Source organism: Gorilla gorilla, chromosome 2 (genome assembly GCF_029281585.2).
Source record: "Gorilla gorilla gorilla isolate KB3781 chromosome 2, NHGRI_mGorGor1-v2.1_pri, whole genome shotgun sequence".
Lineage (NCBI taxonomy): Eukaryota > Metazoa > Chordata > Mammalia > Primates > Hominidae > Gorilla > Gorilla gorilla.
The window spans coordinates 66,464,688-66,490,401 of NC_086017.1; the positions used below are offsets into that span (position 1 = coordinate 66,464,688).

General features: G+C 39.6%; 2 protein-coding genes across 12 annotated transcripts in view; one reads left to right on the forward strand and one right to left on the reverse strand.

Moving 5' to 3' along the window:
* CCDC66 (coiled-coil domain containing 66) overlaps positions 1-22,863 on the forward strand; it is a 64,644-nt gene extending 41,781 nt beyond the window's left edge. For 3 of the 6 annotated variants that reach the window (XM_031009039.3, XM_031009041.3, XM_063703862.1), the window contains 8 exons: positions 14,583-14,744; positions 16,125-16,269; positions 16,917-17,051; positions 18,116-18,609; positions 19,179-19,219; positions 20,303-20,556; positions 20,800-20,924; positions 22,554-22,863. In XM_031009039.3, the coding sequence (XP_030864899.3) occupies positions 14,583-14,744; positions 16,125-16,269; positions 16,917-17,051; positions 18,116-18,609; positions 19,179-19,219; positions 20,303-20,556; positions 20,800-20,924; positions 22,554-22,640 (1,443 nt within the window). In that variant the 3' untranslated portion in view covers positions 22,641-22,863. Of the gene's footprint in view, positions 1-14,582; positions 14,745-16,124; positions 16,270-16,898; positions 17,052-18,115; positions 18,610-19,178; positions 19,220-20,302; positions 20,557-20,799; positions 20,925-22,553 lie in introns of all 6 variants that reach the window. The other 3 variants (XM_031009040.3, XM_063703861.1, XM_055383006.2) reach the window with 2 other exon arrangements.
* A 1,031-nt stretch (positions 22,864-23,894) lies between these two features.
* Positions 23,895-25,714, reverse strand: part of TASOR (transcription activation suppressor) — a 60,850-nt gene continuing 59,030 nt past the window's right edge. For 3 of the 6 annotated variants that reach the window (XM_019023890.4, XM_019023889.4, XM_004034340.5), the window contains 2 exons: positions 25,505-25,669; positions 23,895-24,597 (listed from right to left, as the gene is read on the reverse strand). In XM_019023890.4, coding sequence (XP_018879435.1) covers positions 24,068-24,597; positions 25,505-25,669 — 695 coding nt within the window. In that variant the 3' untranslated portion in view covers positions 23,895-24,067. Of the gene's footprint in view, positions 24,875-25,504; positions 25,670-25,714 lie in introns of all 6 variants that reach the window. The other 3 variants (XM_004034338.5, XM_031009037.3, XM_031009038.3) reach the window with 1 other exon arrangement.

Here is a 25,714-nt window from a genome sequence, read left to right on the forward strand (position 1 = left end):
TTTTCTATTTCTTCCTGATTCAATCTTGATAGCTTGTGTGTCTCCAGGAATTTATCCATTTCTTCTAGATTTTCTAGTTTGTCTGTGTGTAGTTGTTCATAATAGCCTCTGATGATCTCTTGTATTTCTGTGGTATCAGTTGTAATTTCTCCTTTTTTATTCCTGATTTTATTTGGGTCTTCTCTCTTTGGTTCTTGGTTAGTCTATCAAGTAGCTTATTGGTTTTGTTTATCTTTTAAAAAATCTTTGTTTCTTTGATCCTTTGTATTGTGTTTTTTGTCTCTATTTTGTTTAATTCTGCTCTAGTGTTTGTTATTTCTTTCCGTCCACTAATTTGGGGTTTGTTCTTTTCTAGTTCCTTTTAGGTACATCATTAGATTGCTTTTTGAAATGTTTCCACTTTTTTGATATAGGCACTTATTGCTAAAATTTCCCTCTTAGCACTGCTTTTGCTGTATCCCATAGGTTTTGGTATGTTGTGTTTAAATTTTCATTTTTTTCAAGAATTTTTTAAAATTTTTTCCTTGACTGGATGCTTGTTCAGAAGCATGTGGTTTAATTTCTGTTTATTTGTACAGTTGCCAGTGTTCCTCTCATTATTGATTACTGGTTTTGTTCCATTGTGGTTTGAGAAGATACTTGATATGAAGTCAGTTTTTTAAAGTTTGTTAAGATTTGTTTTGTGTCCTAACATATGATCTGTCCTGGAGAATAATCCTTGTGCTAATGAAAAGAATGTGTATTCTCTTAACTGTTGGATGAGATGTTCTGTGTCCATGTGTTCTCATGGTTCAACTCCCACTTATGAGTGAGAACGTGCAGTGTTTGGTTTTCTGTTCTTGTGTTAGTTTGCTGAGAATTATGGTTTCCAGCTTCATCCCTGTCCCTGCAAAGGACATGCACTCATCCTTTTTTATGGCTGCATAGTATTCCATGGTGTATATGTGCCACATTTTCTTTATCGAGTCTATCATTGATGGGCATTTGGGTTGGTTCCAAGTCTTTGCTGTAGTGCTGCAATAAACATACATGTGCACTTATCTTTTGGTTTTTTTTTTTTTGTTTTTTTGTTTTTTTTTGAGACAAAGTCTTGCTCTGTCGCCAGGCTGGAGTGCAGTGGTGCAATCTCAGCTCACTGCGACCTCTGCCTCCCGGGTTCAAGTGATTCTCCTGCCCCACCCTCCCAAGTAGCTGGTATTATAGGTGCCCGCCACCATGCCTGGCTAATTTTTGTATTTTTAGTAGAGAGAGCATTTCACCATGTTGGCCAGGATGGTCTCAATCTCCTGACCTCATGATCGGGCCACGTTGGCCTCCCAAAGTGCTGGGATTACAGGCGTGAGCCACCGCGCCCGGGCTGCATGTATCTTTATAGTAGAATGATTTATAATCCCTTCGGTATATACCTAGTAATGGGATTGCTGGGTCGAATGGTAGTTCTGGTTCTAGATCCTTGAGGAATTGCCACACTGTCTTCCACAATGGTTGAACTAATTTACGCTCCCACCAACAGTGTAAAAGCGTTCCTATTTCACCACATCCTCTCCAGCATCTGTTGTTTCCTGACTTTTTAATGATCGCCATTCTAACTGGCATGAGATGGTATCTCATTGTGGTTTTGATTTGCATTTCTCTAATGACCAGTGATGATGAGCTTTTCTCCATATGTTTGTTGGCTGCATAAATGTCTTCTTTTGAGAAGTGTCTGCTCATAGTCCTTTGCCTACTTTTTGATGGGGTTGTTTTTTTCTTGTAAATTTGTTTAGGTTCTTTGTAGATTTTGAATATTAGCCCTTTGTCAGATGGGTAGATTGCAGAAATTTTCTGCCATTCTGTGGGTTGTCTGTTCACTCCAATGATAGTTTCTTTTGCTGTGCAGAAGTTCTTTAGTTTAATTAGATCCCATTTGTCAATTTCAGCTTTTGTTGCCATTGCTTTTGGTGTTTTAGTCATTTTGTCCATGCCTGTGTCCTGAATGATATTGCCTAGGTTTACTTCTAGGGTTTTTATGGCTTTAGGTCTTACGTTTAAGTCTTTATTCCATCTTGAGTTAACTTTTGTATAAGGTGTAAGGAAGGGGTCCAGTTTCAGTTTTCTGCATATGGCTAGCCAGTTTTCCCAACACCATTTATGAAGTAAGGAATCCTTTCCCCATTGCTTGTTTGTGTCAGGTTTGTCAAAGATCAGATGCTTGTAGATGTGTGGTGTTATTTCTGAGGCCTCTGTTCTGTTCCATTCATCTATATATCTGTTTTGGTACCAGTACCATGCTGCTTTGGTTATTGTAACCTTGTAGTATAGTTTGAAATGAGACAGCATGATGCCTCCTGCTTTGTTCTTTTTGGTTAGGATTGTGTTGGCTATTTGGGCTGTTTTTTGATTCCATAAGAAATTTAAAGTAGTTTTTTCCAATTCTGTGAAGAAAGTCAGTGGTAGCTTGATGGGGATAGCATTGAATCTGTACATTACTTTGGGCAGTATGGTCATTTTCACGATATTAATTCTTCCTATTCATGAGTATGGAGTGTTTTTCCATTTGTTTGTGTCCTCTTTTATTTCCTTGAGCAGTGGTTTGTAGTTCTCCTTAAAGAGGTCCTTCGTGTCCCTTGTAAGTTGTATTCCTAGGTATTTTATTCTGGTAGTAGCAGTTGTGAATGGGAGTTTGCTCATGATTTGGCTCTCTGTCTGTTATTGGTGTATAAGAATGCTTGTGATTTTTGCACACTGATTTTGTATCCTGAGACTTTGCTGAAGTTGCTTATCAGCTTAAGGAGATTTTGGGCTGAGACGATGGGGTTTTCTAAATATACAATCATGTCATCTGCAAACAGAGACAATTTGACTTCCTCTTTTCCTATTTGAATACCCTTTATTTCTTTCTCATGCCTGATTGCCTGGGCCAGAACTTCCAATACTATGTTGAATAGGAGTGGAGAGAGAGGGCATCCTTGTCTTATGCCGTTTTTCAAGGGAATGCTTCCAGTTTTTGCCCATTCAGTATGATATTGGCTGTGGGTTTGTCATAAGTAGCTGTTATTATTTTGAGATACATCCCATCAATACCTAGTTTATTGAGAGTTTTTAGCATGAAGGGATGTTGAATTTTGTTGAAGGCTTTTTGTGCAACTATTGAGATAATCATGTGGTTTTTGTCCAACTATTGAGATAATCATGTGGTTTTTGTCATTGGTTCTGTTTATGTGAATAGATTACGTTTACTGATTTCCATATGATGAACCAGCCTTGCATCCCAGATATGAAGCCAACTTGATCGTGCTGGATAAGCTTTTTGATGTGCTGCTGGATTTGGTTTGACAGTATTTTGTTGAGGATTTTTGCATCAATATTCATCAGGGATATTGGCCTGAAATTCTCTTTTTTTGTTGTTGTTGTGTCTCTGCCAGGTTTTGGTATCAGGATGATGTTGGTCTCATAAAATGAATTAGGGAGGATTCCCTCTATTTCTATTGATTGGAATAGTTTCAGAAGGAATGGTACCAGCTCCTCTTTGTACCTCTGGTAGAATTCTGCTGTGAATCCGTCTGGTCCTGGACTTCTTTTGGTTGGTAGGCTATTAATTATTGCCTCAATTTCAGACCTGGTTATTGGTATCTTCAGGGATTCGTCTTCTTCTTGGTTTAGACTTGGGAGGGTGTATGTGTCCAGGAATTTATCCATTTCTTCTAGATTTTCTAGTTTATTTGTGTAGAGGTGTTTATAGTATTCTTTGATGGTAGTTTGTATTTCTGTGGGAACAGTGGTGATACCCCTTTATCTTTTTTTTTTTTTTTTTTTTTTTTTTTTGAGACAGAGTGTTGCTCTGTCACCCAGGCTGGAGTGCAGTGGCGTGATCTCGGCTCACTGCAAGCTCTGCCTCCCAGGTTCACGCCATTTTCCTGCCTCAGCCTCCCGAGTAGCTGGGACTACAGGCGCCCGTCATCACACCCAGCTAATTTTTTGTATTTTTTAGTAGAGACGGGGTTTCACCGTGTTAGCCAGGATGGTCTCAATCTCCCAACCTCGTGATCCACCCACCTCGGCCTCCCAAAGTACTGGGATTACAGGCGTGAGGCACGGCACCCGGCCTCCTTTATCATTTTTTATTGCGTCTGTTTGATTCTTCTCTCATTTCTTCTTATTAGTCTGGCTAGTGGTCTGTCTATTTTGTTGATCTTTTCAAAAAGCCAGCTCCTGGATTCACTGATTTTTTTTGATGGGTTTCGTGTCTCTATCTCCTACAGTTCTGCTCTAATCTTAGTTATTTCTTGTCTTCTGGTAGCTTTTGAATTTGTTTGCTCTTGTTTCTCTAGTTCTTTTAGTTGTGATGTTAGGGTGTCAATTTTAGATCTTTCCTGCTTTCTCCTGTGGGCATTTAGTGCTATAAATTTCCCTGTAAACACTGCTTTAAATGTGTCCCATAGATTTTGGTACGTTGTCTCTTTGTTCTCATTGGTTTCAAATAACATCTTTATTTCTGTCTTAATTTCGTTATTTACCCAGTAGTCATTCAGGAGCAAGTTGGTCATTTTCCACGTAGTTGAGCGGTTTTGAGTGAGTTTCTTAATCCTGAGTTCTAATTTGATTGCACTGTGGTCTGAGAGACTGTGTTTTGATATCTAGTTTTTTTTGCATTTGCTGAGGAGTGTTTTACTTCCAATTCTGTGGTTAATTTTAGAATAAGTGTGATTAAGTCCTCAGAAGAATGTATATTCTGTTGATTTGGGGTGGAGAGTTCTGTAGATGTCTATTAGGTCTGCTTGGTCCAGAGCTGAGTTCAAGTCCTGAATATCCTTGTTAATTTTCTGTCTCATTGATCTGTCTGATATTGACAGTGGGATGTTAAAGTCTCCCATTATCATTGTGTGGGAGTCTAAGTCTCTTTGTAGGTCTCTAAGGACTTGCTTTATGAATCTGGGTGCTTCTGTTTTGGGTACATATATATTTAGGATAGTTAGCTCTTCTTGTTGCATTGATCCCTTTACCATTATGTAATGGCCTTCTTTGTCTCTTTTGATCTTTGTTGGTTTAAAGTCTGTTTTATCAGAGACTAGGATTGCTTTTCTTTCTTTCCATTTGATTGGTAAATACTCCTTCATCCCTTTATTTTGAGCCTATGTGTGTCTCTGCCTGTGAGATGGGTCTCCTGAATACAGCACACTGTTGGGTCTTGATTCTTTATCCAATTTGCCAGTCTGTGTCTTTTAATTGGGACATTTAGCCCATTTACATTTAAGGTTTATATTGTTCTGTGTGAATTTGATCCTGTCATTATGATGCTAGCTGGTTATTTTGCTCATTAGTTGATGCAGTTTCTTCATAGTGTCGATGGTCTTTACAATTTGGTATGTTTTTGCAGTGGGTGGTACCAGTTGTTCCTTTCCATGTTTAGTGCTTCCTTCAGGAGCTCTTGTAAGGCAGGCCTGGTGGTGACAAAATCTCTCAGAATTTCCTTGTCTATAAAGGATTTTATTTCTCCTTCGCTTATGAAACTGAGTTTGGCTGGATATGAAATTCCGGGTTGAAAATTCTTTTTTTTTTTTTTAAGAATGTTGAATATTGGCCCCAACTCTCTTCTGGCTCGTAGGGTTTCTGCAGAGAGATCCGCTGTTAGTCTGATGGGCTTCCCTTTGTGGGTAACCCGACCTTTCTCTCTGGCTGCCCTTAACATTTTTTCCTCCATTTCAGTCTTGGTGAATCTCATGATTATGTGTCTTTGGGTTGCTCTTCTCCAGGGGTATCTTTGTGGTGTTTTTTGCATTTCCTGAATTTGAATGTTGGCCTGTCTTGCTAGGTTGGGGAGGTTCTCCTGGATAATATCCTGAAGAGTGTTTTCCAACTTGGTTCCATTCTCCCTGTCACTTTCAGGTACACCAATCAAACGTAGATTTGGTCTTTTCACATACTCCCACATTTCTTAGAGGCTGTGTTTGTTCTTTTTCATTCTTTTTTTTCTAATCTTGTCTTTTCGCTGTATTTCATTAAGTTGATCTTCAATCACTGATACCCTTTCTTACGCTTAATCAGTTTGGGTATTGATACTTGTGTATGCTTCACAAGGTTCTCGTGCTGTGTTTTTCAGCTCCGTCAGGTCATTTATGTTCTTCTCTAAATGGTTATTCTAGTTAGCAATTTGTCTAACCTTTTTTCAAGGTTCTTAGCTTCCTTGCATTGGGTTAGAACAGGCTCCTTTAGCTCGGAGGAGTTTGTTATTACCTACCTTCTGAAGCCTTCTTCTGTCAATTTGTAAAACTCATTCTCTGTCCAGTTTTGTTCCCTTGCTGGCAAGGACTTGTGATCCTTTGGAGGAGAAGAGGCATTCTGGTTTTTGGAATTTTCAGTCTTTTTGTGCTGGTTTCTCCCCATCTTCATGGATTTATCTGCCTTTGGTCTTTGATGTTGGTGACCTTTGGATGGGGTCTCTGAGTGGACATCCTTTTTGTTGTTGATGCTAATCCTTTCTGTTTGTTAGTTTTCCTTCTAATAGTCAGGCCCCTCTGCTGCAGGTCTGCTGGAGTTTGCTGGAGGTCCATTCCATATCCTGTTTGCCTGGGTATCACCAGCAGTGGCTGCAGAACAGCAAAGATTGCTGCTTGTTCCTTCCTCTGGAAGCTTCGTCCCAGAGGGGCACCCATCACATGCCAGCCAGAGCTCTCCTGTATGAAGTGTCTGTCGGCCACTACTAGGAAGTGTCTCCTAGTCAGGATACATGGGTGTCAGGGACCCACTTGAGGAGGCAGTCTGACCCTTAGTAGAGCTCGAATGCTGTGCTGGGCGATCCACTGCTCTCTTCAGAGCCATCAGGCAGGGACGTTTAAGTCTGCTGAAGCTGCACCCACAGCCACCCCTTCCCCCTGGTGCTCTGCCTCAGAGAGGTAGGGGTTTTATCTATAAGCCCCTGACTGGGGCTGCTGCCTTTTTTTCAGAGATTCCCTGTCCAAAGAGGAGGAATCTAGAGAGGCAATCTGGCCACAGCAGCCTTGCTGAGCTGTGGTGGGCTCTGCCCAGTTCGAACTTCCAGGCCGCTTTGTTTACACTGTGAGGGTAGAACCACCTACTCAAGCCTCAGCAGTGGTGGATGCCCCTCACCCCACCAAGCTTGAGAGTCCCAGGTCAACCTCAGACTGTTGTGCTGGCAGGGAGAATTTCAAGCCAGTGGATCTTAGCTTGCTGAGCTCCCTGGGGGTAGGACCCTCCGAGCCTGACTACTTGCAAGGTTCCCTGGCTTCCGCCCCCTTTCCAGGAGAGTGAACAGTTCTGTCTCACTGGCATTCCAGGCACCACTGGGGTATGGAAAAAAAACTCCTACAGTTAGCTCGGTGTCTGCACAAACGGCCGCCCAGTTTTGTGCTTGAAATCCAGGGCCCTGGTGGCATAGGCACCAGAGGGAATCTCCTGGTCTGCGGGTGGCGAAGACTGTGGGAAAAGCACAGTATCTGGGCCAGAGTGCACCATTCCTCACAGCATGGCACAGTCCCTCATGGATTCCCTTGGGTAGGGAAGAGATTTCCCTGACCCTTTGCACTTTCTGGGTTGAGGTGGCACCCCACCCTGCTTCGGCTCGCTCTCCGTTGGCTGCACCCACTGTCCAACCAGTCCCAATGAGATGAACTAGGCACCTAAGTTGGAAATGCAGAAATCGCCCGCCTTCTGTGTCGATCTTGCTGGGAGCTACAGACCGGAGCTCTTCCTATTCGGCCATCTTGCCAACAACCCTCCACCTTCTAGAATTTTTATAGTTTCAGGTCTTAGGTTTAAGTCCTGAATCCATCTTGAGTTGATTTTTGTATAAGGTGAGAGATGAGGATCCAGTTTCATTCTCCTATATGTGGCTAGGCAATTATTCTAACACCATTTGTTGAAAAGGGTGTCCTTTCCCCACTTCATGTTTTTGTTTGCTTTGTCGAAGATCAGTTGGCTGTAAGTATTTGGGTTTATTTCTGGGTTCTCTGTTCTGTTCCATTGGTCTATGTGCCTATTTTTATATGAGTACCATGCTGTTTTGGTGACTGTGGCCTTATAGTATAGTTTGAAATCAGGTAGTATGATGCCTCCAGATTTGTTCTTTTTGCTTAGTCTTGCTTTGGCTATGTGGGCTCTTTTTTGGTTCCATATGAAGTTTAGAATTGTTTTTTCTAACTCTGTGAAGAATGATGGTGGTATTTTGATGGGGATTATGTTGAATTTGTAGATTGCTTTTGGCAGTATGGTCATTTTCACAATGTTGATTCTACCCATCCATGAGCATGGGATGTGTTTCCATTTGTTTGTGTAATCTGTGATTTCTTTCAGCAGCGTTTTGTAGTTTTCCTTATAGAGGTCTTTCAACTCCTTTGTTAGGTATATTCGTAAGTATTTTATATATTGTTTTTTGCAGTTGTGAAAGGGCTTGAGTTCTTGATTTGATTCTCTGCTTGGTCGCTGTTGGTATATAGAAGAGCTACTGATTTGTGTCCATTAATCTTGTATCTGGAAACTTTGCAGAATTATTTTATCAGTTCTAGGAGCTTTCTGGAGGAGTCTTACGGACTCCTAAGGTAAACAGTTATATCGTCAGCAAACAGGGACAGTTTGACTTCCTCTTTACTGACTTGGATGCCCTTTATTTATTTCTGTTGTCCGATTGTTCTGGCTGGGACTTCCAGTACTACGTTGAAGAGGAGTGATGAGAGTGGGCATCCTTATCTTGTTCCTGTTCTCAGAGGGAATGCTTTCAACTTTTCCCCATTCGGTATTATGTTGGCTGTGGGTTTGTCATAGATTGCTTTTATTACATTAAGGTATGTCCCTTGTATGCTGATTTTGCTGAGGGTTTTGATCATAAAGGATGCTGGATTTTGTCTAATGCTTTTTCTGCATCTATTGAGATGATCATGTGATTTTTGTTCTTAATTCTGTTTATGTGGTATATTACATTTATTGAGTATGTTAAACCATCCCTGCATCCCTGGTATGAAACCCACTTGATCATGGTGGATTATCTTTTTGATATGTTGTTAGATTCAGTTAGCTAGTATTTTGTTAAGGATTTTAGCATCTATGTTCGTCAAAGATATTGGTCTGTAGTTTTCTTTTTTGGGTGTGTCCTTTCCTGGTTTTGGTATTAGGGTGATGCTGGCTTCATAGAATGAATTAGGGAGGGTTCCTTCTTCCTCCATCTTGTGGAATAGTGTCAAAAGAATTGGTACCAATTACCTGAATGTCTGGTAGAATGCTGCTGTTAATCCATCTGGTCCTGGACTTTTTTCGTTGGTAATTTTTAAATTACCATTTCAATCTCACTGCTTGCTATTGGTCTGTTCAGGGTATCTAATTCTGATTTAAGCTAGGAGGGTTGTATTTTTCCAGGTCTTTATCCATTTCTTCTAAGTTTTCTAGTTTATGTGTGTAAAGGTGTTCATAGTAGCCTTGAATGATCTTTTGTATTTCAGTGGTGTCAGTTGTAATATCTCCTGTTTTGTTTCTTAGTGAGGTGTTTGGATTTTCTCTGTTCTTTTCTTGGTTAATCTTGCTAATGATCTACCCATTTTATTTATCTTTTCAAAGAACCAGCTTTTTGTTTCATTTGTCTTTTGTATTTCTTTGTTTGTTTCAATTTCATTTAGTTCTGCTCTGATGTTGGTTGTTTCCTTTCTTCTGCTGGGTTTGGTTTGTTCTTGTTTCTCCAGTTCCTTGAGGTGTGACCTTAGATTGTCTGTCTGTGCTCTTTCAGACTTTTTTGAAGTAGGCGTTTTAGGGCTATGAACTTTCCTCTTAGCACTGTCTTAACTGTATCCCAAAGGTTTTGATAGGTTGTGTCATTACTGTCGTTCAGTTCAAAGAATTTTTAAATTTCCATCTTGATTTCATTTTTGGCCCAGTGTTCATTCAGGAGCAATTTATTTAATTTCCGTGTATTTGTGTGGTTTTGAAGGTTCCTTTTGGAGTTGATTTCCACTTTTATTCCACTGTGGTCTGAGAGAGTGCTTGATATAATTTCAGTTTTCTTAAATTTATTGAGGCTTGTTTTATGGCCTATCATATAGTCTATTTTGGAGAAAGTTCCACGTGCTTTTGAATAGAATGTGTATCCTGTGGTTGTTAGACGAAATGTTCTGTATATATCTGTTAGGTCCATTTGTTCCAGGGTATAGTTTAAATCCATTGTTTCTTTGTTGACTTTCTGTCTTGATGACCTGTCTAGTCAGTGGAGTATTGAAGTCCTCCACTATTATGGTGTTGCTGTCTATCTCATTTCTTAGGTCTATTAGTAATTACAAGTTTGGGAGCTACAGGGTTAGATGCATATATGTTTAGGATTGTGATGTTCTCCTGTTGGACCAGGCCTTTTACTATTATGTAATGTCCCTCTTTGTCTCTTTTAACCACTGTTGCTTTAAAGTTTGTTTTGTCTGATATAAGAATAGCTATCCTGTTTGCTTTTGGTGTCCATTTGCATGAAATGTGTTTTTCCACTCACATAAACTTAAAGTTTAGGTGAGTCTCCTAAGAGGGCAGATGGTTGGTAAGTTCTTATCCATTCTGCAGTTCTGTATCTTTTAAGTGGAGCCTTTAGGCCATTTACATTCAATGTTAATATTGAAATGTGAGGTACTGTTGCATTCATCATGCTGTTTGTTGCTTGCATACTTTTGTTTTGTTTTTTGTTTTTGTTTTTTAACTTGTATTTTTGTTTTATAGGTCCTCCTGTGTGATTTATGTTTTAAAGAGATTCTGTTTTGATGTGTTTCCAGGATTTGTTTCAAGATTTAGAGCTCCTTTTAGCAGTTCTTTTAGTGGTGGCTTGGTAATGGCGAATTCTCTCAGCATTTGTCTGAAAATGACTATATGATGCTTAGTTTTGCCAAATACAAAATTTGGCTGATAATTATTTTGTTTGAGGAGGCTGAAGATAGGGCCCCAATCTCTTCTAGCTTGTAGGGTTTCTGCTGAGAAATCTGCTGTTAATCTGATAGGTTTTCCTTTATAGGTTACCTGGTGCTTCTGTCTCACAGCTCTTAAGATTCTTTCCTTCGTCTTCACCTTGGATAACCTGATGACACTGTGCCTAGGCAGAGATCTTTTTGTGTTGAATTTCCTAGGTGTTCTTTGTGCTTCTTGTGTATGCATGTCTAGGTCTTTAGCAAGGCCAGGGAAGTTTTCCTCAATTATTCCCCTAAATATGTTTTGCAAGCTTTTAGAATTGTCTTCTCCCTCAGGAACACCAATTATTCTTAGGTTTGGTCATTCGAGCTCTGAATTTCTTTCTTCTACTTGTTCAATTCTGTTGCTGAGACTTTCCAGAGCATTTCATATTTCTGAAAGTGTGTCCACTTTCTTCGAGCTCTGAATTTCTTTCTTCTCCTTGTTCAATTCTATTGCTGAGACTTACCAGAGCATTTCACATTTCTAAAAGTGTGTCCAAAGTTTCCTGAATTTTTGGTTTTTTCTTTAAGCTATCTATTTCACTGAATATTTCTCCCTTTACCTCTTGTATCATTTTTCTGATTTCCTTGCATTGGGCTTCGCCTTTCTCTGGTCCCTCTCTGATTAGCATAATAACTAACCTCCTGAATTCTTTTTCAGGTAAATCAGGGATTTCTTTTTGGTTTAGATCCATTGCTGGTGAAGTAGTGTGATTTTTGGGGGGGTGTTGACGAGCCTTGTTTTGTTATATTACCACAGTTGGTTTTCTGGTTCCTTCTTATTTGGGTAGGCTCTGTCAGAGGGATTGTCTAGGGCTGAAGACTGTTGTTCAGATTTTTTTGTCCCACAGGGTGTTCCCTATGTATTACGCTTCCCCCTTTTCCTGTGGATGTTGCTTCCTGTGAGCCTAACTGCAGTGATTATTGTCTGTCTTCTGGGTCCAGCCACCCAGTGAGTCTACTTGGCTCTGGGCTGGTGCTGGGAGTTGTCTGCACAGAGTGCTTATGTGAACTGTCTGTGGCTCTCTCAGCCGTGGATACCAGTGCCTGTTCTGGTGGAGGTGGTGGAGGATGCAGTGGACTCCGTGGGACTCCTTAGCTTTGATGGTTTAATGCTCTATTTTTGTGCTGGTTGGCCTCCTGCCAGGAGGTGGTGCTTTCCAGAAAGCATCAGCTGTAGTAGTGTGGAGAGGGACCAGCCATGGCGAGGGTCCTAGAACTCTCAAGATTATATGTCTTTTGTCTTCCGATACCAGGGTGGATAGAGAAGGACCACCAGGTGGGGGCGGGGCTAGGTGTGTCTGAGGTCAGGCTCTCCTTGGGTGGGTCTTGCTGTGGCTGCTGTGGGGGACGGGGATGAGATTCCCAGGTCACTGGAGTAGTGTACCTAGGAGGATTATGGCTGCCTGTGCTGAGTCATGCAGGTTGTCAGGGAAGTGGGGGAAAGCCGGCAGTCACAGGCCTCACCCAACTCCCACACAAACCAAAGGGCCGGTCTCACTTTCACTGTGTCCCCCCACCCCCTCAAACGTCTGCAACATCCCCCGAGTCTGTTTCCAGGTATAGGGCCCAGCTATGAAAGAAGACCTCCCAGCTGCGAAAGAAAACGGCTTTAGTTCTTCCCCCAACCTGTGGAGTCTGCAAGCCCAATTCATGCCCACCCCCCATGCCCAGTTCTGGCAAGGAAGCTTCTCGCCCTGTTCAAGTTGTTACAGAGTTCATCTAGAGAAGTAATTCTCCCTGTGGAGTTTTAACCCCTGCTCCTCTGGCCACCCTCCTGATGGATCCCTGTGGTGCCAGGCAGGGATGGGATCCTTGGGGATCCCACGAGCTCCCAGTGTCTTTCTGCTACTTCCTCTACCCGTGCATTTCACTGGGCTCGGCTTTCTAACTCGACTCAGCCCCAGGTAAAGTCGGGAGCTTCTCCCGCAAACAGACTTTCAGCTTCTCCAGTGGGGGTGTGTGTTCGGGAGAGGAGGGTCTCCCTTTCCCACTTCCACAGTTGGGTCACTCACAGTATTTGGGGTGTCTCCCAGCTCCTGCAGCAGCAGTCTGCTTTCTTCAGAGGGTCCTCTCAGGATTGCTGGTCTGTTCTTGCAGTTGATCTATAGCTAAAATTCACAATGCAAGCCTCCACATGCTGCTGTGTCTGGAGCTGCAATCTAGTCCTGCCTCCCATCTGCCATGGTCCTCAACTCCTATTTCCTTGCTTTTTTACATATTCTGCACCTTGATATCTGCGTATCTGGTATAACGATCACTTCTTCCGATTTTTTGAATTTGCTTTCATATCTATGATGGTGGTTGGGTAGGCACTTTGGCTTTGATTCTGGGTATGTGCAGTAGTGTAGTCTCTATAGGCTTTTTTTTGGCGGAAAACAGTATCTGTGGTATCTGTAATTTCCTTGGTGGCTTAGGGTGCAGTTGTTCGTGGAGGCTGTGGTAAAGTTTTGTTGTGAACGGGGACACCAAATGGACCAGTCGTTAGGTTGCAGGATGCTAGCAGTAGGCTGAGCATGCCTGTCCTTGGGCCCCAGGGCTGTATACACTGGCACCAGTGGTAGCAGGTCAAGCCAGGCCAATTATTGGGCTTCTAGATGGCTTGCTCAGGTGCTGAGAATGGTGGCAGTGGGTTGGGTGGGTGAGTAGGTTTTCAAGCCACTGGGCAGCAAACATGGGCAATGGCAGTAGTAGTAGCGGGACAACCCTCTGGGATCCAAGCAGCCAGTGGTGGTGTTGGTGGTGGCTATAATGGGCTGCGTGGGCCAGTCCCCAGACTTGCAGGTGACATATGTGGTTGGGTGCCAGCTGTGATGGTAATGGTAGGTTGATTGGGCCCATACTCTAGGAGGAGTGCTCAGGTGCCAATGGTGGTGTCCTGGGCAGGGCAGTCCCCAGGTCCCTGGACCAATGTGCTTGGTTACTGGTGGAGATGCAGCAAGGCTGGGCAGACCTGCCCCCGGGTTCCCAAGGTGTTGTGTGCAGGTGCTGACTGTTGTAGGCAGGGGTGGGATGATTTCCCAGGCCACCAGCAGAATGCTTAGGTTGGGGCAGTAGCAGCTGCATTGTAGCTCTGCTACTAGGGAGGGTGGGTTTGCTTTCAGTGGGTTGCTCTTGCAGATGGTGAATGTCAGTGGGGCTCTAGGGATGTGGAGATGCAGGGGCTGTTGGGCCCCAGAGCAAGATGCAGGTCCACTAGGGACTGGGCTCTCAAAATAGTGCCATGCTGCAGTTCCTTAGGTCTTGGGTGTTTGTGGAGCCTAATGTGAACTCCCTCTTGAGCAGTGCTTTCATGTGGTCTCCAGGTAACGCCCTGTTAGTCTTGAGACCCACAAGAGTCAAGGGGCTGTTTGATGGTTAGGATTGTAGGAGTCCTTGATGGGCATGTGGATTGCTGGGGATTGCTCACTTTCCTTTTCCTCCAATTAGGCAGCCTCTGTAGACTCCTAGCTAATCCTGTCAAGACAGGCTGCTTTGCTTTCTTCTTTGCTTTTGATGCTTCCTGTCATGTTGAATTCCACTGTTCTCTGTTAGATCTACGTGAGGTATGATTGTCTATTCATTATTTTGGTTCTTGTGGAAGAGGTGAGCACCGAATGTATCTAGTCAGCCATCTTGAATTCCCTCCTGCTTCACAGATTTTTATTTTTGACAATGATTTACGTGATTGCTTATGACTAGAAAGCCATCACTGCCCAGGTAGAAGAGAAGCGCAGGAAGAAACAACTGGAGGAAGAGCAAAGAAAGAAGGAAGAACAAGAAGAGGAGCTTCGCTTAGCACAGGAACGTGAAGAGATGCAGAAACAGTATGAAGAAGACATACTTAAGCAAAAACAAAAGGAAGTAGGTATTTACATTCTAATTGTAACTTTGGTTTTTGTTTGTGTTTTTGAGACAAGGTCTCACTCTTTTGCCCAGGTTGGAGTGCAGTGGTGCAATCATAGCTCACTGCAGTCTTGACCTCTGGGCACAAGTTGTCCTTCCACCTTGGTCTCCTCAGTAGCAGGGACTACAGGCACGTACCAACACATTTAGCTAATTTTTTTGTTGGTCTGTGGAGACAGGGTCTCACTATGTTCAGGCGATCCTCCCACCTCAGCCTCCTAAAGTGTTGGTATTACAGGTGTGAGCTACCATGCTTGGCCTCCTAATTGTAACATTTTAGAATAAAAATGGATATGTTTTTAAAGGAAAAATAACCAGAAGTTGAACATTTCTATTATTTTGAATTGTGAAGCTATGTATGGAAATGTCAGACCTTCACATAAAGTTAGGAAAGAGAGAAGCTTGAGAAAGTTTTATTATTTCACATAATGTAGTTCTCAAATGTTATATTGGTTTGGCTTTTTCTGTTGAGGAGGTCAAGATGAATTATTACAGCACAAAGCAAGTTACCTAGGTGCTTCATTTTTATCTACTCCTAGTTTCTTTGCTTCATTTCTAAGCAATAATTATTATATCAATAATTATTCTAGGTATGTTAAGAGAAATGATTGGCCTATCATTATCCACTTAGGAACATACATTTGCAGAATAATTGGCTGGGATTGATGATACAATTTGTGACTGTTAAGAGATCTCTGTGTTAAATGGCCTTTTTAAAAAGTAGATACCTAGTTGGCTAGGAGAACCCTAAGTGGTGCAGACAAGATAGGTATGTATGGTGGTGGTACCATATTTGAGCTAACCTAACAAAAATACTCACTTGCTAAAGTTTTAAAGTGTAGAGCACTTTAAACATTTTCTTGCCTTTTGCTGCAGTTTTCCCACTTGGCAACCTTCACTCCAAAATTGGCTGGTAAAGGGACACATGGTCTGGGTTCCAGTTTCATTGAGTTGATAGGCTGAGCCAGTTACCCCTAGGTAACATGAGGAAATCAGTAAAGTATCATTTGAACCACAAGAAATGGTCATAAATCTTGTGTTTACCTTTTAAAATCTATTTTTAAATGTAATAAAACAGTTTTTAAAACTTCGAAAACTTTTAGTATAAATTTGAAATGGGTAAAAAGAGTTATATTTGTGATTGAATACAGCTGTAGAAAAAGATGTTAAAATGTAAGCTCCAAAAGGGCAGGAACTTTGCCTTGTTGACCGTTGTACCCTTAGTGTCTAAACAAGTGCCTGATACATAGGAGAAGCTTAAAAAATGTTTACTGAGAGGAAATAGTCAAGTCTTTGTATGTTTAATAGTTGAATTTAGTAACACATCAATATTGACAGGAAATCATGACTCTCAAGACAAATGAGCTATTCCAGACAATGCAGCGAGCACAGGAACTGGCACAGAGACTAAAACAAGAACAGAGAATCCGAGAATTGGCGCAAAAGGGACATGACACTTCTAGATTGATTAAAAATCTTGGTGGTAAGGGCTTAACCAGAACTTTATTTATAATATTTTTAGAAGATTTTAAATAATTCCTTTTTATCTTTGTTTGGAGACAAGGACTCATTCTGTTGCACAGGCTAGAGTGCAGTGGTGCCATCACAGCTCACTGCAACCTCATATTTTTTGTAGACATGGAATCTCGCTTTGTTGCCCAGGCTGGTCTTGCTGCCTTCAGATGACTCTCCCACCTTGGCCTCCCAAAGTGTTGGGATTACAGGTGTGAGTCACTGCACCCAGCCTAAATGATTGCCTATTTTTAATACCTTTAATATACCTACTATTCTTGTAGGAATATCAGACTTTAAACTAGTATAATTTTATAAATAGGAATGCTTAATTTATGTGGAAAATTGCAATAAAAGCAGAATTAAAGGTTAAAATGTGTTAATGTTAAAATAATAGGTAAAATGTGTACTTTTTATGTCTATTTTTACAGAGAACAATTATTAAATGATCTCCCTAAATTCAGTAACTGATAGGAATGTGGGTAACTTTTTGTAAGAAAATTTTTATTGCAGTGTTCATTCTGATTAAGTGAAAATTATTGTATTTAGTTGCTGCTATATGTAATTTTTATTAATATTCCTTAAGTGTTGTTTTATCAGGTAATTTCTCTTTGCCAGTTGATACAATACAAATGGAATATAATGCATCTAACATTTCAAATTCAAGACATGATTCTGATGAAGTCAGTGGTAAAATGAATACATATATGAATTCTACGACTTCTCCTAAGAAGGATACTGGTGTGCAAACAGGTATTTGTGTGGAAATTGTGGTTTGATTTAAAATTTACTTAAAGTCATAATTAAAGCAATTAGAATTAAGTTCAATTTAAAAGTTCAAGAATTAAGGAAACTTGAGGTTTTCGGTAAGAGTTACAAAATAAAGGGATAACAGCTTTGTTGAAACATGTCATGTACCACAAAATTTATCCTACAGTTTAGTCTTTTTTGGTATTCAGTGGTGCAACCATTACCACAATCAATTCTAAAACATTTTGATCACTCTAGAAAGAAACACTGTACCCATTACATGCCACTTTCTATTTCTCTTTTCTCCTCCAGTTAACATTCTGTCTCTGAATATTTTTGCCTGTTCTGGACATTTCATGTAACTGGAATTAGACCACATAACGGTCTTCTCTGGCTTCTTTCTCTCTTAGCATGTTTTAAGGTTCATCCATGTTGTAGCATGTGTCGGTACTTCATTCCTGTTTGTCACTGAATAAATATTACATTTATAATACCACATTTTTATTCATGAGTTGATGAACACTTGGGTTATTTCCACTTTTTGGCTATGAATATGCTGCTGTGAACATTCATATATAGATTTTTGTGGATGTACATTTTTAGTTCTTTTGAGAGAAGAGTAGAATTGCTGAGTCATGAGTAACAGGTACTGTATGTTTAGCATTTTGAGGAACCACCAAACTCTTCTCCAAGGCAGTGGTATCATTTTACATTCCCACCATCAGTGCATGTGGGTTCTGATTCTCTATATCCTTGCCAGCCCTTGTTATTCTACTGGTTGTGAAGTGGTATCTCAGGTGGTTTTGGTTTGCATTTCCCCCAGTGACTGATGATGTTGAGCATCTTTTCATGATTATCAGTTCATACAAATGGAAATTAGAGTGGTGGCTGCCAGTGGTTGGGAGTATGTAGTTGTTCTTTAATGAGTATAGAGGTTCGGTTTTGTTGAAAATTAATGAAAGAAAAAAGTCTTAGAGGGCAATAATTGTTTAATGTTTTGGGGAAAATTATTTAAAATTGAAAATTTTGTTTACAATTTTTAAAAATCATTTGAAACTTTTTTTTAGATGACTTAAATATAGGAATATTCACCAATGCAGAATCACGTTGTGGATCATTAATGGAGAGGGACATCAAAAATTGTTCATCTCCTGAGATTTCGGCAGAACTTATTGGACAGTTTAGCACCAAGAAAAACAAGCAAGAACGAACTCAGGATAAAGGAGCCAGCTTAGAAAAAGAAAAGAATCGGTGTAATGACCAGTGTAATCAGTTCACAAGAATAGAGAAACAAACAAAACACATGAAGAAATATCCTAAAAGGCCTGATTGGAATATAAATAAGCCACCTAAAAGGTATATTCCAGCATCAGAAAAGTACCCTAAACAGCTTCAAAAGCAGAGAGAAGAAAAAAAAGTAAGGAGGCAGATGGAATTGCTTCATTTGGTAGAAAAAAATAATCCTGGGCACCTCTCTCAAAACAGACGCACTTCACCAGAAATTTTTCCTTCATCTCATCAAGAAACTGAGTCAAAGTTGAGGTGGCATCTAGTCAAAAAGGTAAAGCTCTTCCATCTTAGATGATGTGTTGACGTTTCTGGATTCAAAACACAGTTTCTCATATGTATGCTTTGGTAAGGCTGTTCTGATGTGTTTCAGTTTACATTAGGGATCAGCAAACTATATCCCATGGGCAAATCCAGGCTGCTGCCTGTTTTTGGAAAGTTTTATACGAACATAGTCAACTCATTCTTTAATGAATTGTCTGTGGCTGACTTCACACACCAGACTAGCAACAGAAACAATATGGCCCACAAAGCTGAAAAGGTTTCCTTATGCTTATCGAGTCCTTTACACTTACACAACTTCTATAGATGAATGCTGTGTATTCAAATACCCCTTTAAAACCCTTGTTTACAGTCCACATAGACAGAGGTTTGGGAGATTAGGAACTCCCAAGGATTAGTTTTGACTCTGGAAAAAACTAAATCTATCTATTCCATTGCTCAGTCAGTACCTGTTATTCAAATATTACCCTCAGATTATTACAACAAGTAGCCCTAAAATATTTGTGGGGACATGTGAAAATGCTATATATTCCTTTCTGCATTTATCTATCCATATTTTAGGAAGAAGAGCCTCTGAATATTCATTCATTCAGCAAGGAAAGGTAAGTATGCATCAGATTAATTCCGCAGCTACTTAGTGCTTTCTGTGTGGGACAAAAAAGGGATTCAAGATCTGGACAGCATCATATGGTATATGTAGAGAACAGTCAGAAAGGGTGTGGCTTCCAGGTGAGGGTTAGAGGTTTAAGGGATAGTGTGGCATTTTAGCAGGAGCTTGAAGGCCCAAGTTGGACTGGGCCTAGGCAGGAATGTAGATAACATTTACTTTTATCTCTAGACTTAACTAAGTGATTTTGATATTCCAGGTATGTCATTAGCAGAATAGGCATTCTGCTTTGGGAGGAGTGATGGCTGGGGGCTGTGAATGGGAAGAAATGACTGATAAGGACAATGAGAAATTCAGTCAGTTAATGAGAGATTTAGAACCATTAGAATTTTTATTCTTTGTGCATGAACCAGCTGGTTTAGTTGTCTTAGAATGGGGCTCTAAAAACAAGTTTCATTCAAATGGTGAGTACATTATTGTATGGTGAATTATCTAAGGAGAAACAGTAGGCTCAGATTAACCAAGCCAGCAGTGTTCCTCAGGATCTAGGAATTAAATTTCTCCCTTGTGCTTACAGTACACATACCATAGGTAGTGCTAGTAAAAACATAAATGAATACCATTCTCTTCCCCGGTTTTATGGAACAATATTATAGAGTTCAGGCTTCTATGCATATATTCCCAAAGGTGTTACTGGTACATTTAGAATAAAGTGAAATGGGCCAGGCATGTGGCTCACGCCTGTAATCCCAGCACTTTGGGAGGCCGAGGCAGGTGGATCACCTGAGGTCAGGAGTTCAAGACCAGCCTGGCCAAGACCAGCCTGGCCAACATGGGGAACCCCGTCTCTACTAAAAATACAGAAGAAACTAGCTGGGCACTGTGGCGTGTGCCTGTAATCCCAGCTACTTGGGAGGCTGAGGCAGGAGAGTTGCAGTGAGCTGAGATCGTGCCACTGCACTCCAGCCTGGGCAACAGAGCGAGACTTCGTCTCATAAATAAAGTGAAATGTGATTAAAGAGATAGACTTAATCTAAACACACAATTTTTTACTAAGGCTATTTTTTTTTTTAAATAGGTCTACATCATCACCAGTTCCAGTAGTGAAAAACAGAACCCAACAAACTCAAAATACATTACATTTACCAAAAAACAGTAGCTATGAGAGAGAGAATTTGATCTCAGGAAGTAATCAAACAGAATTATCATCTGGGATTTCTGAATCATCCCATTTTATTCCCTATGTTCGAACAAATGAGATCTATTACCTTGATCCCGATGCACCATTGTCTGGGCCTTCAACCCAGGACCCTCAGTACCAAAATTCACAAGGTAAGTATTAAGCATTCTAACTGTAAAAATTGAAGACCCATGTAAACCCCCAACAACTTTAAATTCCAAATTAGTAATTCCTGCACTTAGTTCCATAAAGTTTCTTGAATATGTCTTAACTTTTTCTTAGTACTTTCCTAGGATACATATTTATTATAATGACTCCTGACAATATTATATAGCACAGGGCTATGTCATTTTACTAATGTAATTGACTGACTTGTTACTTTCATCTGGCTTTAGACTGTGGCCAAGAACGACAACTATTTGATTCTGACTGTGTCAGGGATCCACTTCTTAATCCTAACATGGTGAAAAATAGGGATCGACAGCAAGCAATCCTTAAGGGACTTTCAGAACTGAGACAGGTATGAGCTTTTTCAAGTGTAGATATGTCTATTCTTTATGTGGCGTGGGCAGTTGGGGGAACGTGTTGAACGGTTGTTTTAAGTTACTTCGGTGCATCCCAGGTTTTAACAAAAATATTTCAGTTCCTGTATGTTAGACACAAATAAAATGGGACTTTCCTAAGACTTGCTTTTACATTGCCGTCTTTGAGTAGTTCTTTCCAGTACGAAATCATCAGACAGTTCTAAAATTAAGACAAGTTTATTGAGTAAAAAAATGCATACATTGGAACGGCAAAACATCAATAAGGCCCTAAAACAAAAAATACAGTTATGCTTTAACAAATTCTTAGCAATGTGGCCCACGCTTTTTAAAAAATTGACGTGTTGGCAGTGTTTGTTAGAACATTGACGTACATCCCAAATAGTAATAAATTCAGTATGAAATTATACGCATAACCTTACTCACCAGACTACTTTTTCTCCCAAACTATTGTGACTTCTTTTTGCTCTCTGATTAAAACAGGTAACATCCTTACACCTTTGCTCCATCCCTCGGGCTTTAAAAAGAATGGCTGTAGAATGGCTGTAGTTAGTTTTGATTCACTGTATACTCTCTGTACTTGAGGAAGAGTAAGCTGTGTTTAAAAGTGCCCTTTTCCATGTCGTCATGTACCAATACCCTCTGCATTTCAAAATGTTGACTCAGATGTTTTTCCCTCTACAGAACTAGAAAATTGTCCCCCCACTTTGGTCTATTTACTCATTTGAAGACAAGCAGGGTTACTAAGAGTTTTACATAAGTTATTTCTTTAGAGTGACGAAGTGTTAGTTTACTTCTTGCTTAGTGGAGACAAAAATTGTGAGATAAAGAGGAAGGAATAGGATGTACACATTTACCCATCAATATAGCACCCAGTGTTATTTCAGCAGGACCCTTCTGTTTGTTAGCATCTAAGGTAAGGTTAGGACAGTCAAGATAAAATACTGGATGTTGGCCAGGAGCAGTGGCTCAAGCCTGTAATCCCAGCACTTTGGGAGGCTGAGGCAGGCAGATCATGAGGTTAGGAGATCAAGACCATCCTGGCTAACACAGTGAAACCCTGTCTGTCTCTACTAAAAATACAAAAAGTTAGCCAGGCGTGGTGGTGGGTGCCTGTAGTCCCAGCCATTCGGGAGGTTGAGGCAGGAGAATGGTGTGAACCTGGGAGGCAGAGCTTGCAGTGAGTCGAGATTGCACCACTGTACTCCAGCTTGGGCGACAGAGCGAGACTCCATCTCCAAAACAAAAAAAAACAAAAAAAAACACTATGTTAAGGGAGACTCCTTCAGTATCTAAGAGCACTTGGGGGTGGACTGGGGGAGAAGGAAGGGATGACTTCATTTACCCCCATAGTTATGAAGTCTTGATTTTTAAGAAAATTTTCATCCCTATTGATTTTTATGCTAAAAATAGAATCTTACAAATGTGATAGCTATATATCCAAATGAGGTGGTCTAGTACAAGCATTTCTGAAAAAATTTTTGAATGACAAAATTTTATCCTAAGCAATATGTTTGTTTTCCAAGTGAATATAATTCTAGTTTAACACAACATTGCAAGTCAAGTGTGCACATTTTACTAACAAACATATATCAATGTGATTTCAGGGCCTTCTCCAGAAGCAAAAGGAGTTGGAAAGTAGTCTCCTGCCTTTAGCTGAAAATCAAGAAGAGAATTTTGGTTCTTCATTTTAAATGTAGAAAATCAAATCCTTCACATTTGATTTGTGTCTTCCAAATTATAAAATGTGCTCACTGGCTCAACTGTATTTTTCAAATAGCCTAGATTTACTTATTTTTTTAAATACTCATTAAAAACTTGTATACTATGTAGTAAAATGCTGTACTTGTTCTATACAATAAAACAGATACTTCTTTTGTAAAAGCTTAGTAGTAAAAAAAAAAAAAAAAAAAAAAACCGTTTCTTCTGCTCTGTCACCACCTGGGTATTGAAGCCCTATAAAAACACTTTCTACTTACCTTAATATAGTCTGGCGTTGCTGGGACCTCACAGTGTTCTTTCACACTTTTTATGTAACTTACTTAGGAACTGAAATACCACTCATGCATTTGTTCTAAAGTGCCAAAGTTCTATCTAACTTATTAACACGTCTAGACCCATAACTCCATAACTTTTACTGAAATAACACAAATTCAGTTTAGGCTCCTTCTCTAAATCCTGAGATTTATTTGCACTATGACATTTATTTGTAGAAATTGCAATTTTCAAAAACATTTTTATAAGTTAGCATTAGTAACAAGTTAGTAATTAGTATTAGAGGCAGTAGTTAGTTAGGAATAGATACGGGTTTGAAAGCTATCTCCACTGTATCTGTCTAGTATAGCATTAATGTGTTCAACAAATGGTAATTACTACTAAGACCACCTCAAAAATATATTTCCATTATACTTCCATTTTGCTAAAACTAATTTAAAAATCAAATTGTTCAATGCCTTTGATAAACAGAAGCCTATCTATCTTTTGAAATAAAAAATTTAATTTCATTAAATCAAGGATTGCGCAGGTACTGAAAATTATCCAATACTCTCAAAAAGTTACCAGAATTTTAGCAATAGGCAGTTTTTACATGACTAAGCCTAGAGATAAAAAATGTGTCCTATGTACAGTTTATTATCTAAATGAAACTGCATTGTTAGATAAATCTTGAGGTATCGAGCCAAAATCCTGTAAATATTAACACTGCTATTACTGGCTTATACCTGTGTAAACACAGTATACAAAAGCCTACATCAAAATAATTCACTTCAACAAAAGTACTTTGTATCAGGTGACATTAGAGAAAAAGAAGTAAAGCCTTTGCTGTTTACCGTCCTCCTGCAAGCATCTGATTTTACACATAAAACAGGCTTCAATTTGAAGCCTAAGTACAGGTAACATACAAAAAGTAAAACTTAGAAGTGCCAACATGAGATAATTCAAGTACAATATATGTTAAAAATATATATTTATTTCAATTTTTAGATGCTTCAACTGTTACAGGCCATCATGATTTAAATAAAAGAAAAAACATTGGAGAAAGAACAAGAACCTTTTGTTTAGAGAATGAAATATAAATTGTTAACAAAGTCCACAACAATCTCTTAAAAAAAAGTTACTACAGTTATTTCTCTTGTGAATATGGCCTGGAAGAATCACTTTTCCCCCAACTTAAGGGAGGTGGAGATTTATCTCTATCCAAGCTTTCAGTATAAGCAGATAAGAAGTAATTCTCATTTTCTTGAGACTGACTTGATGAAAGGGCATATGGTGTCCCCAAAAATGTCTGATGAGTGAGAACATTAAAATGACTAAACTGATGGGACATATTTAATTGACTATGATAAACCTGAAAGTTACTATATGAATCTTGTTCTGTTGAATTGCTGTTCTCTCCTTCAGAGCATACTATATCAATAGAAGTTCTCTCTTCAGAATCAAGATAAGTCTTATCTTCTAATAAACTGTTTTGCACATCAGGAGACGATTGCAACTCAATTTGAGTATTCTTTTTTTGATCTGTTCCACGTGATCCTTTGGTCTCTTTCTCCCATATTTCTGAATGAAAATTGCTGCATACTTCTATATGTGAGATTTCATCCCCTGAATCCAGAGACATATCCTCTTCATCCTTTTCATCGTTTTCTAAAAGAGCTACATTTAAAAAACAAAAAGTCCTCCTCTATTGAAATACACAGTTTGTTTAAGTTTTAAAATTATACACTACTCACACAATATAACGCGTCAGGGTCTGCAAGTCCACAATCCCTTAAAGCTTGGTCTTCTGCCACAAGTTCACTTAGTCACAACACTCACACTAGATGTGAATGTCCAGATAATCCGATGCTAAAAGCTTCTGCGAAATGTGTTCACGTTTAATGTTGGGAAATCCCAACTCCCAGCTCCAAAGGGGTTAATGTCAAAACAGCATCTAAAGTTATACGGTAATTCAGTATTTGACAAGACAAATATAAAATAAAATTTTTTGACATCTAGCTTCACTGGATTACTAAACTGGTTAGCACTAAATGAATGATCATTTCTGCTTTTTTTCATCAAAAACAAAAGTACATCTTTCATTTTACATAGAACCTGGAACCAAAGCAGAGGCCATCTCACAAAAGATTAAAGCTATGACAGCTCTACTATCTTGCAATTAAATTGCTTTATGCATGTGGGGAAATCTAGTAGCTCAATGCTAAATCGCCATATCTGGTTTCCTACCTTTTTATTAATATAACCCCTTTGCTGACAATAGTAACCAATAATGCTTACAAACCCTCAAAGACAAAATGCATACTCCACAGTATGCACTGTCTACAATATAGATAGAAATGCATAATCTATAATAACTTACAACTTACACTGGCTACAGTATAATAAATGAGCAGATCTTGTGCATGCTAAGTATTAGAATGATAAATGTCTTGAAACACTTTCCCTATGGCTGTTTATACTGAGGTACGTGGTTTCAAAATGGTCATTTCATTATTTGGTAACAGCAAAACCATTCCTCTTTTTCTGTCTGCGTTAGAGAAAATGAAAACCACTGAAAAGTTACCTGACTGCGACTCAAGATTCTCATTAGCACCAAGCTGCGGAAGGTTTTCTTCTGTGATTGAATTGTGATAGCCCACAAGATTTTTAAAGTTTTGCATGAAGTCTTCAGCAGTTGCAACCACTATTCCATTATCTGTATAACTGGAAAGCATCTTGATGTTCTTCTCTAAATTAAGAAAAAAAGTTTCATGTATGAAACACTTCAAAATAT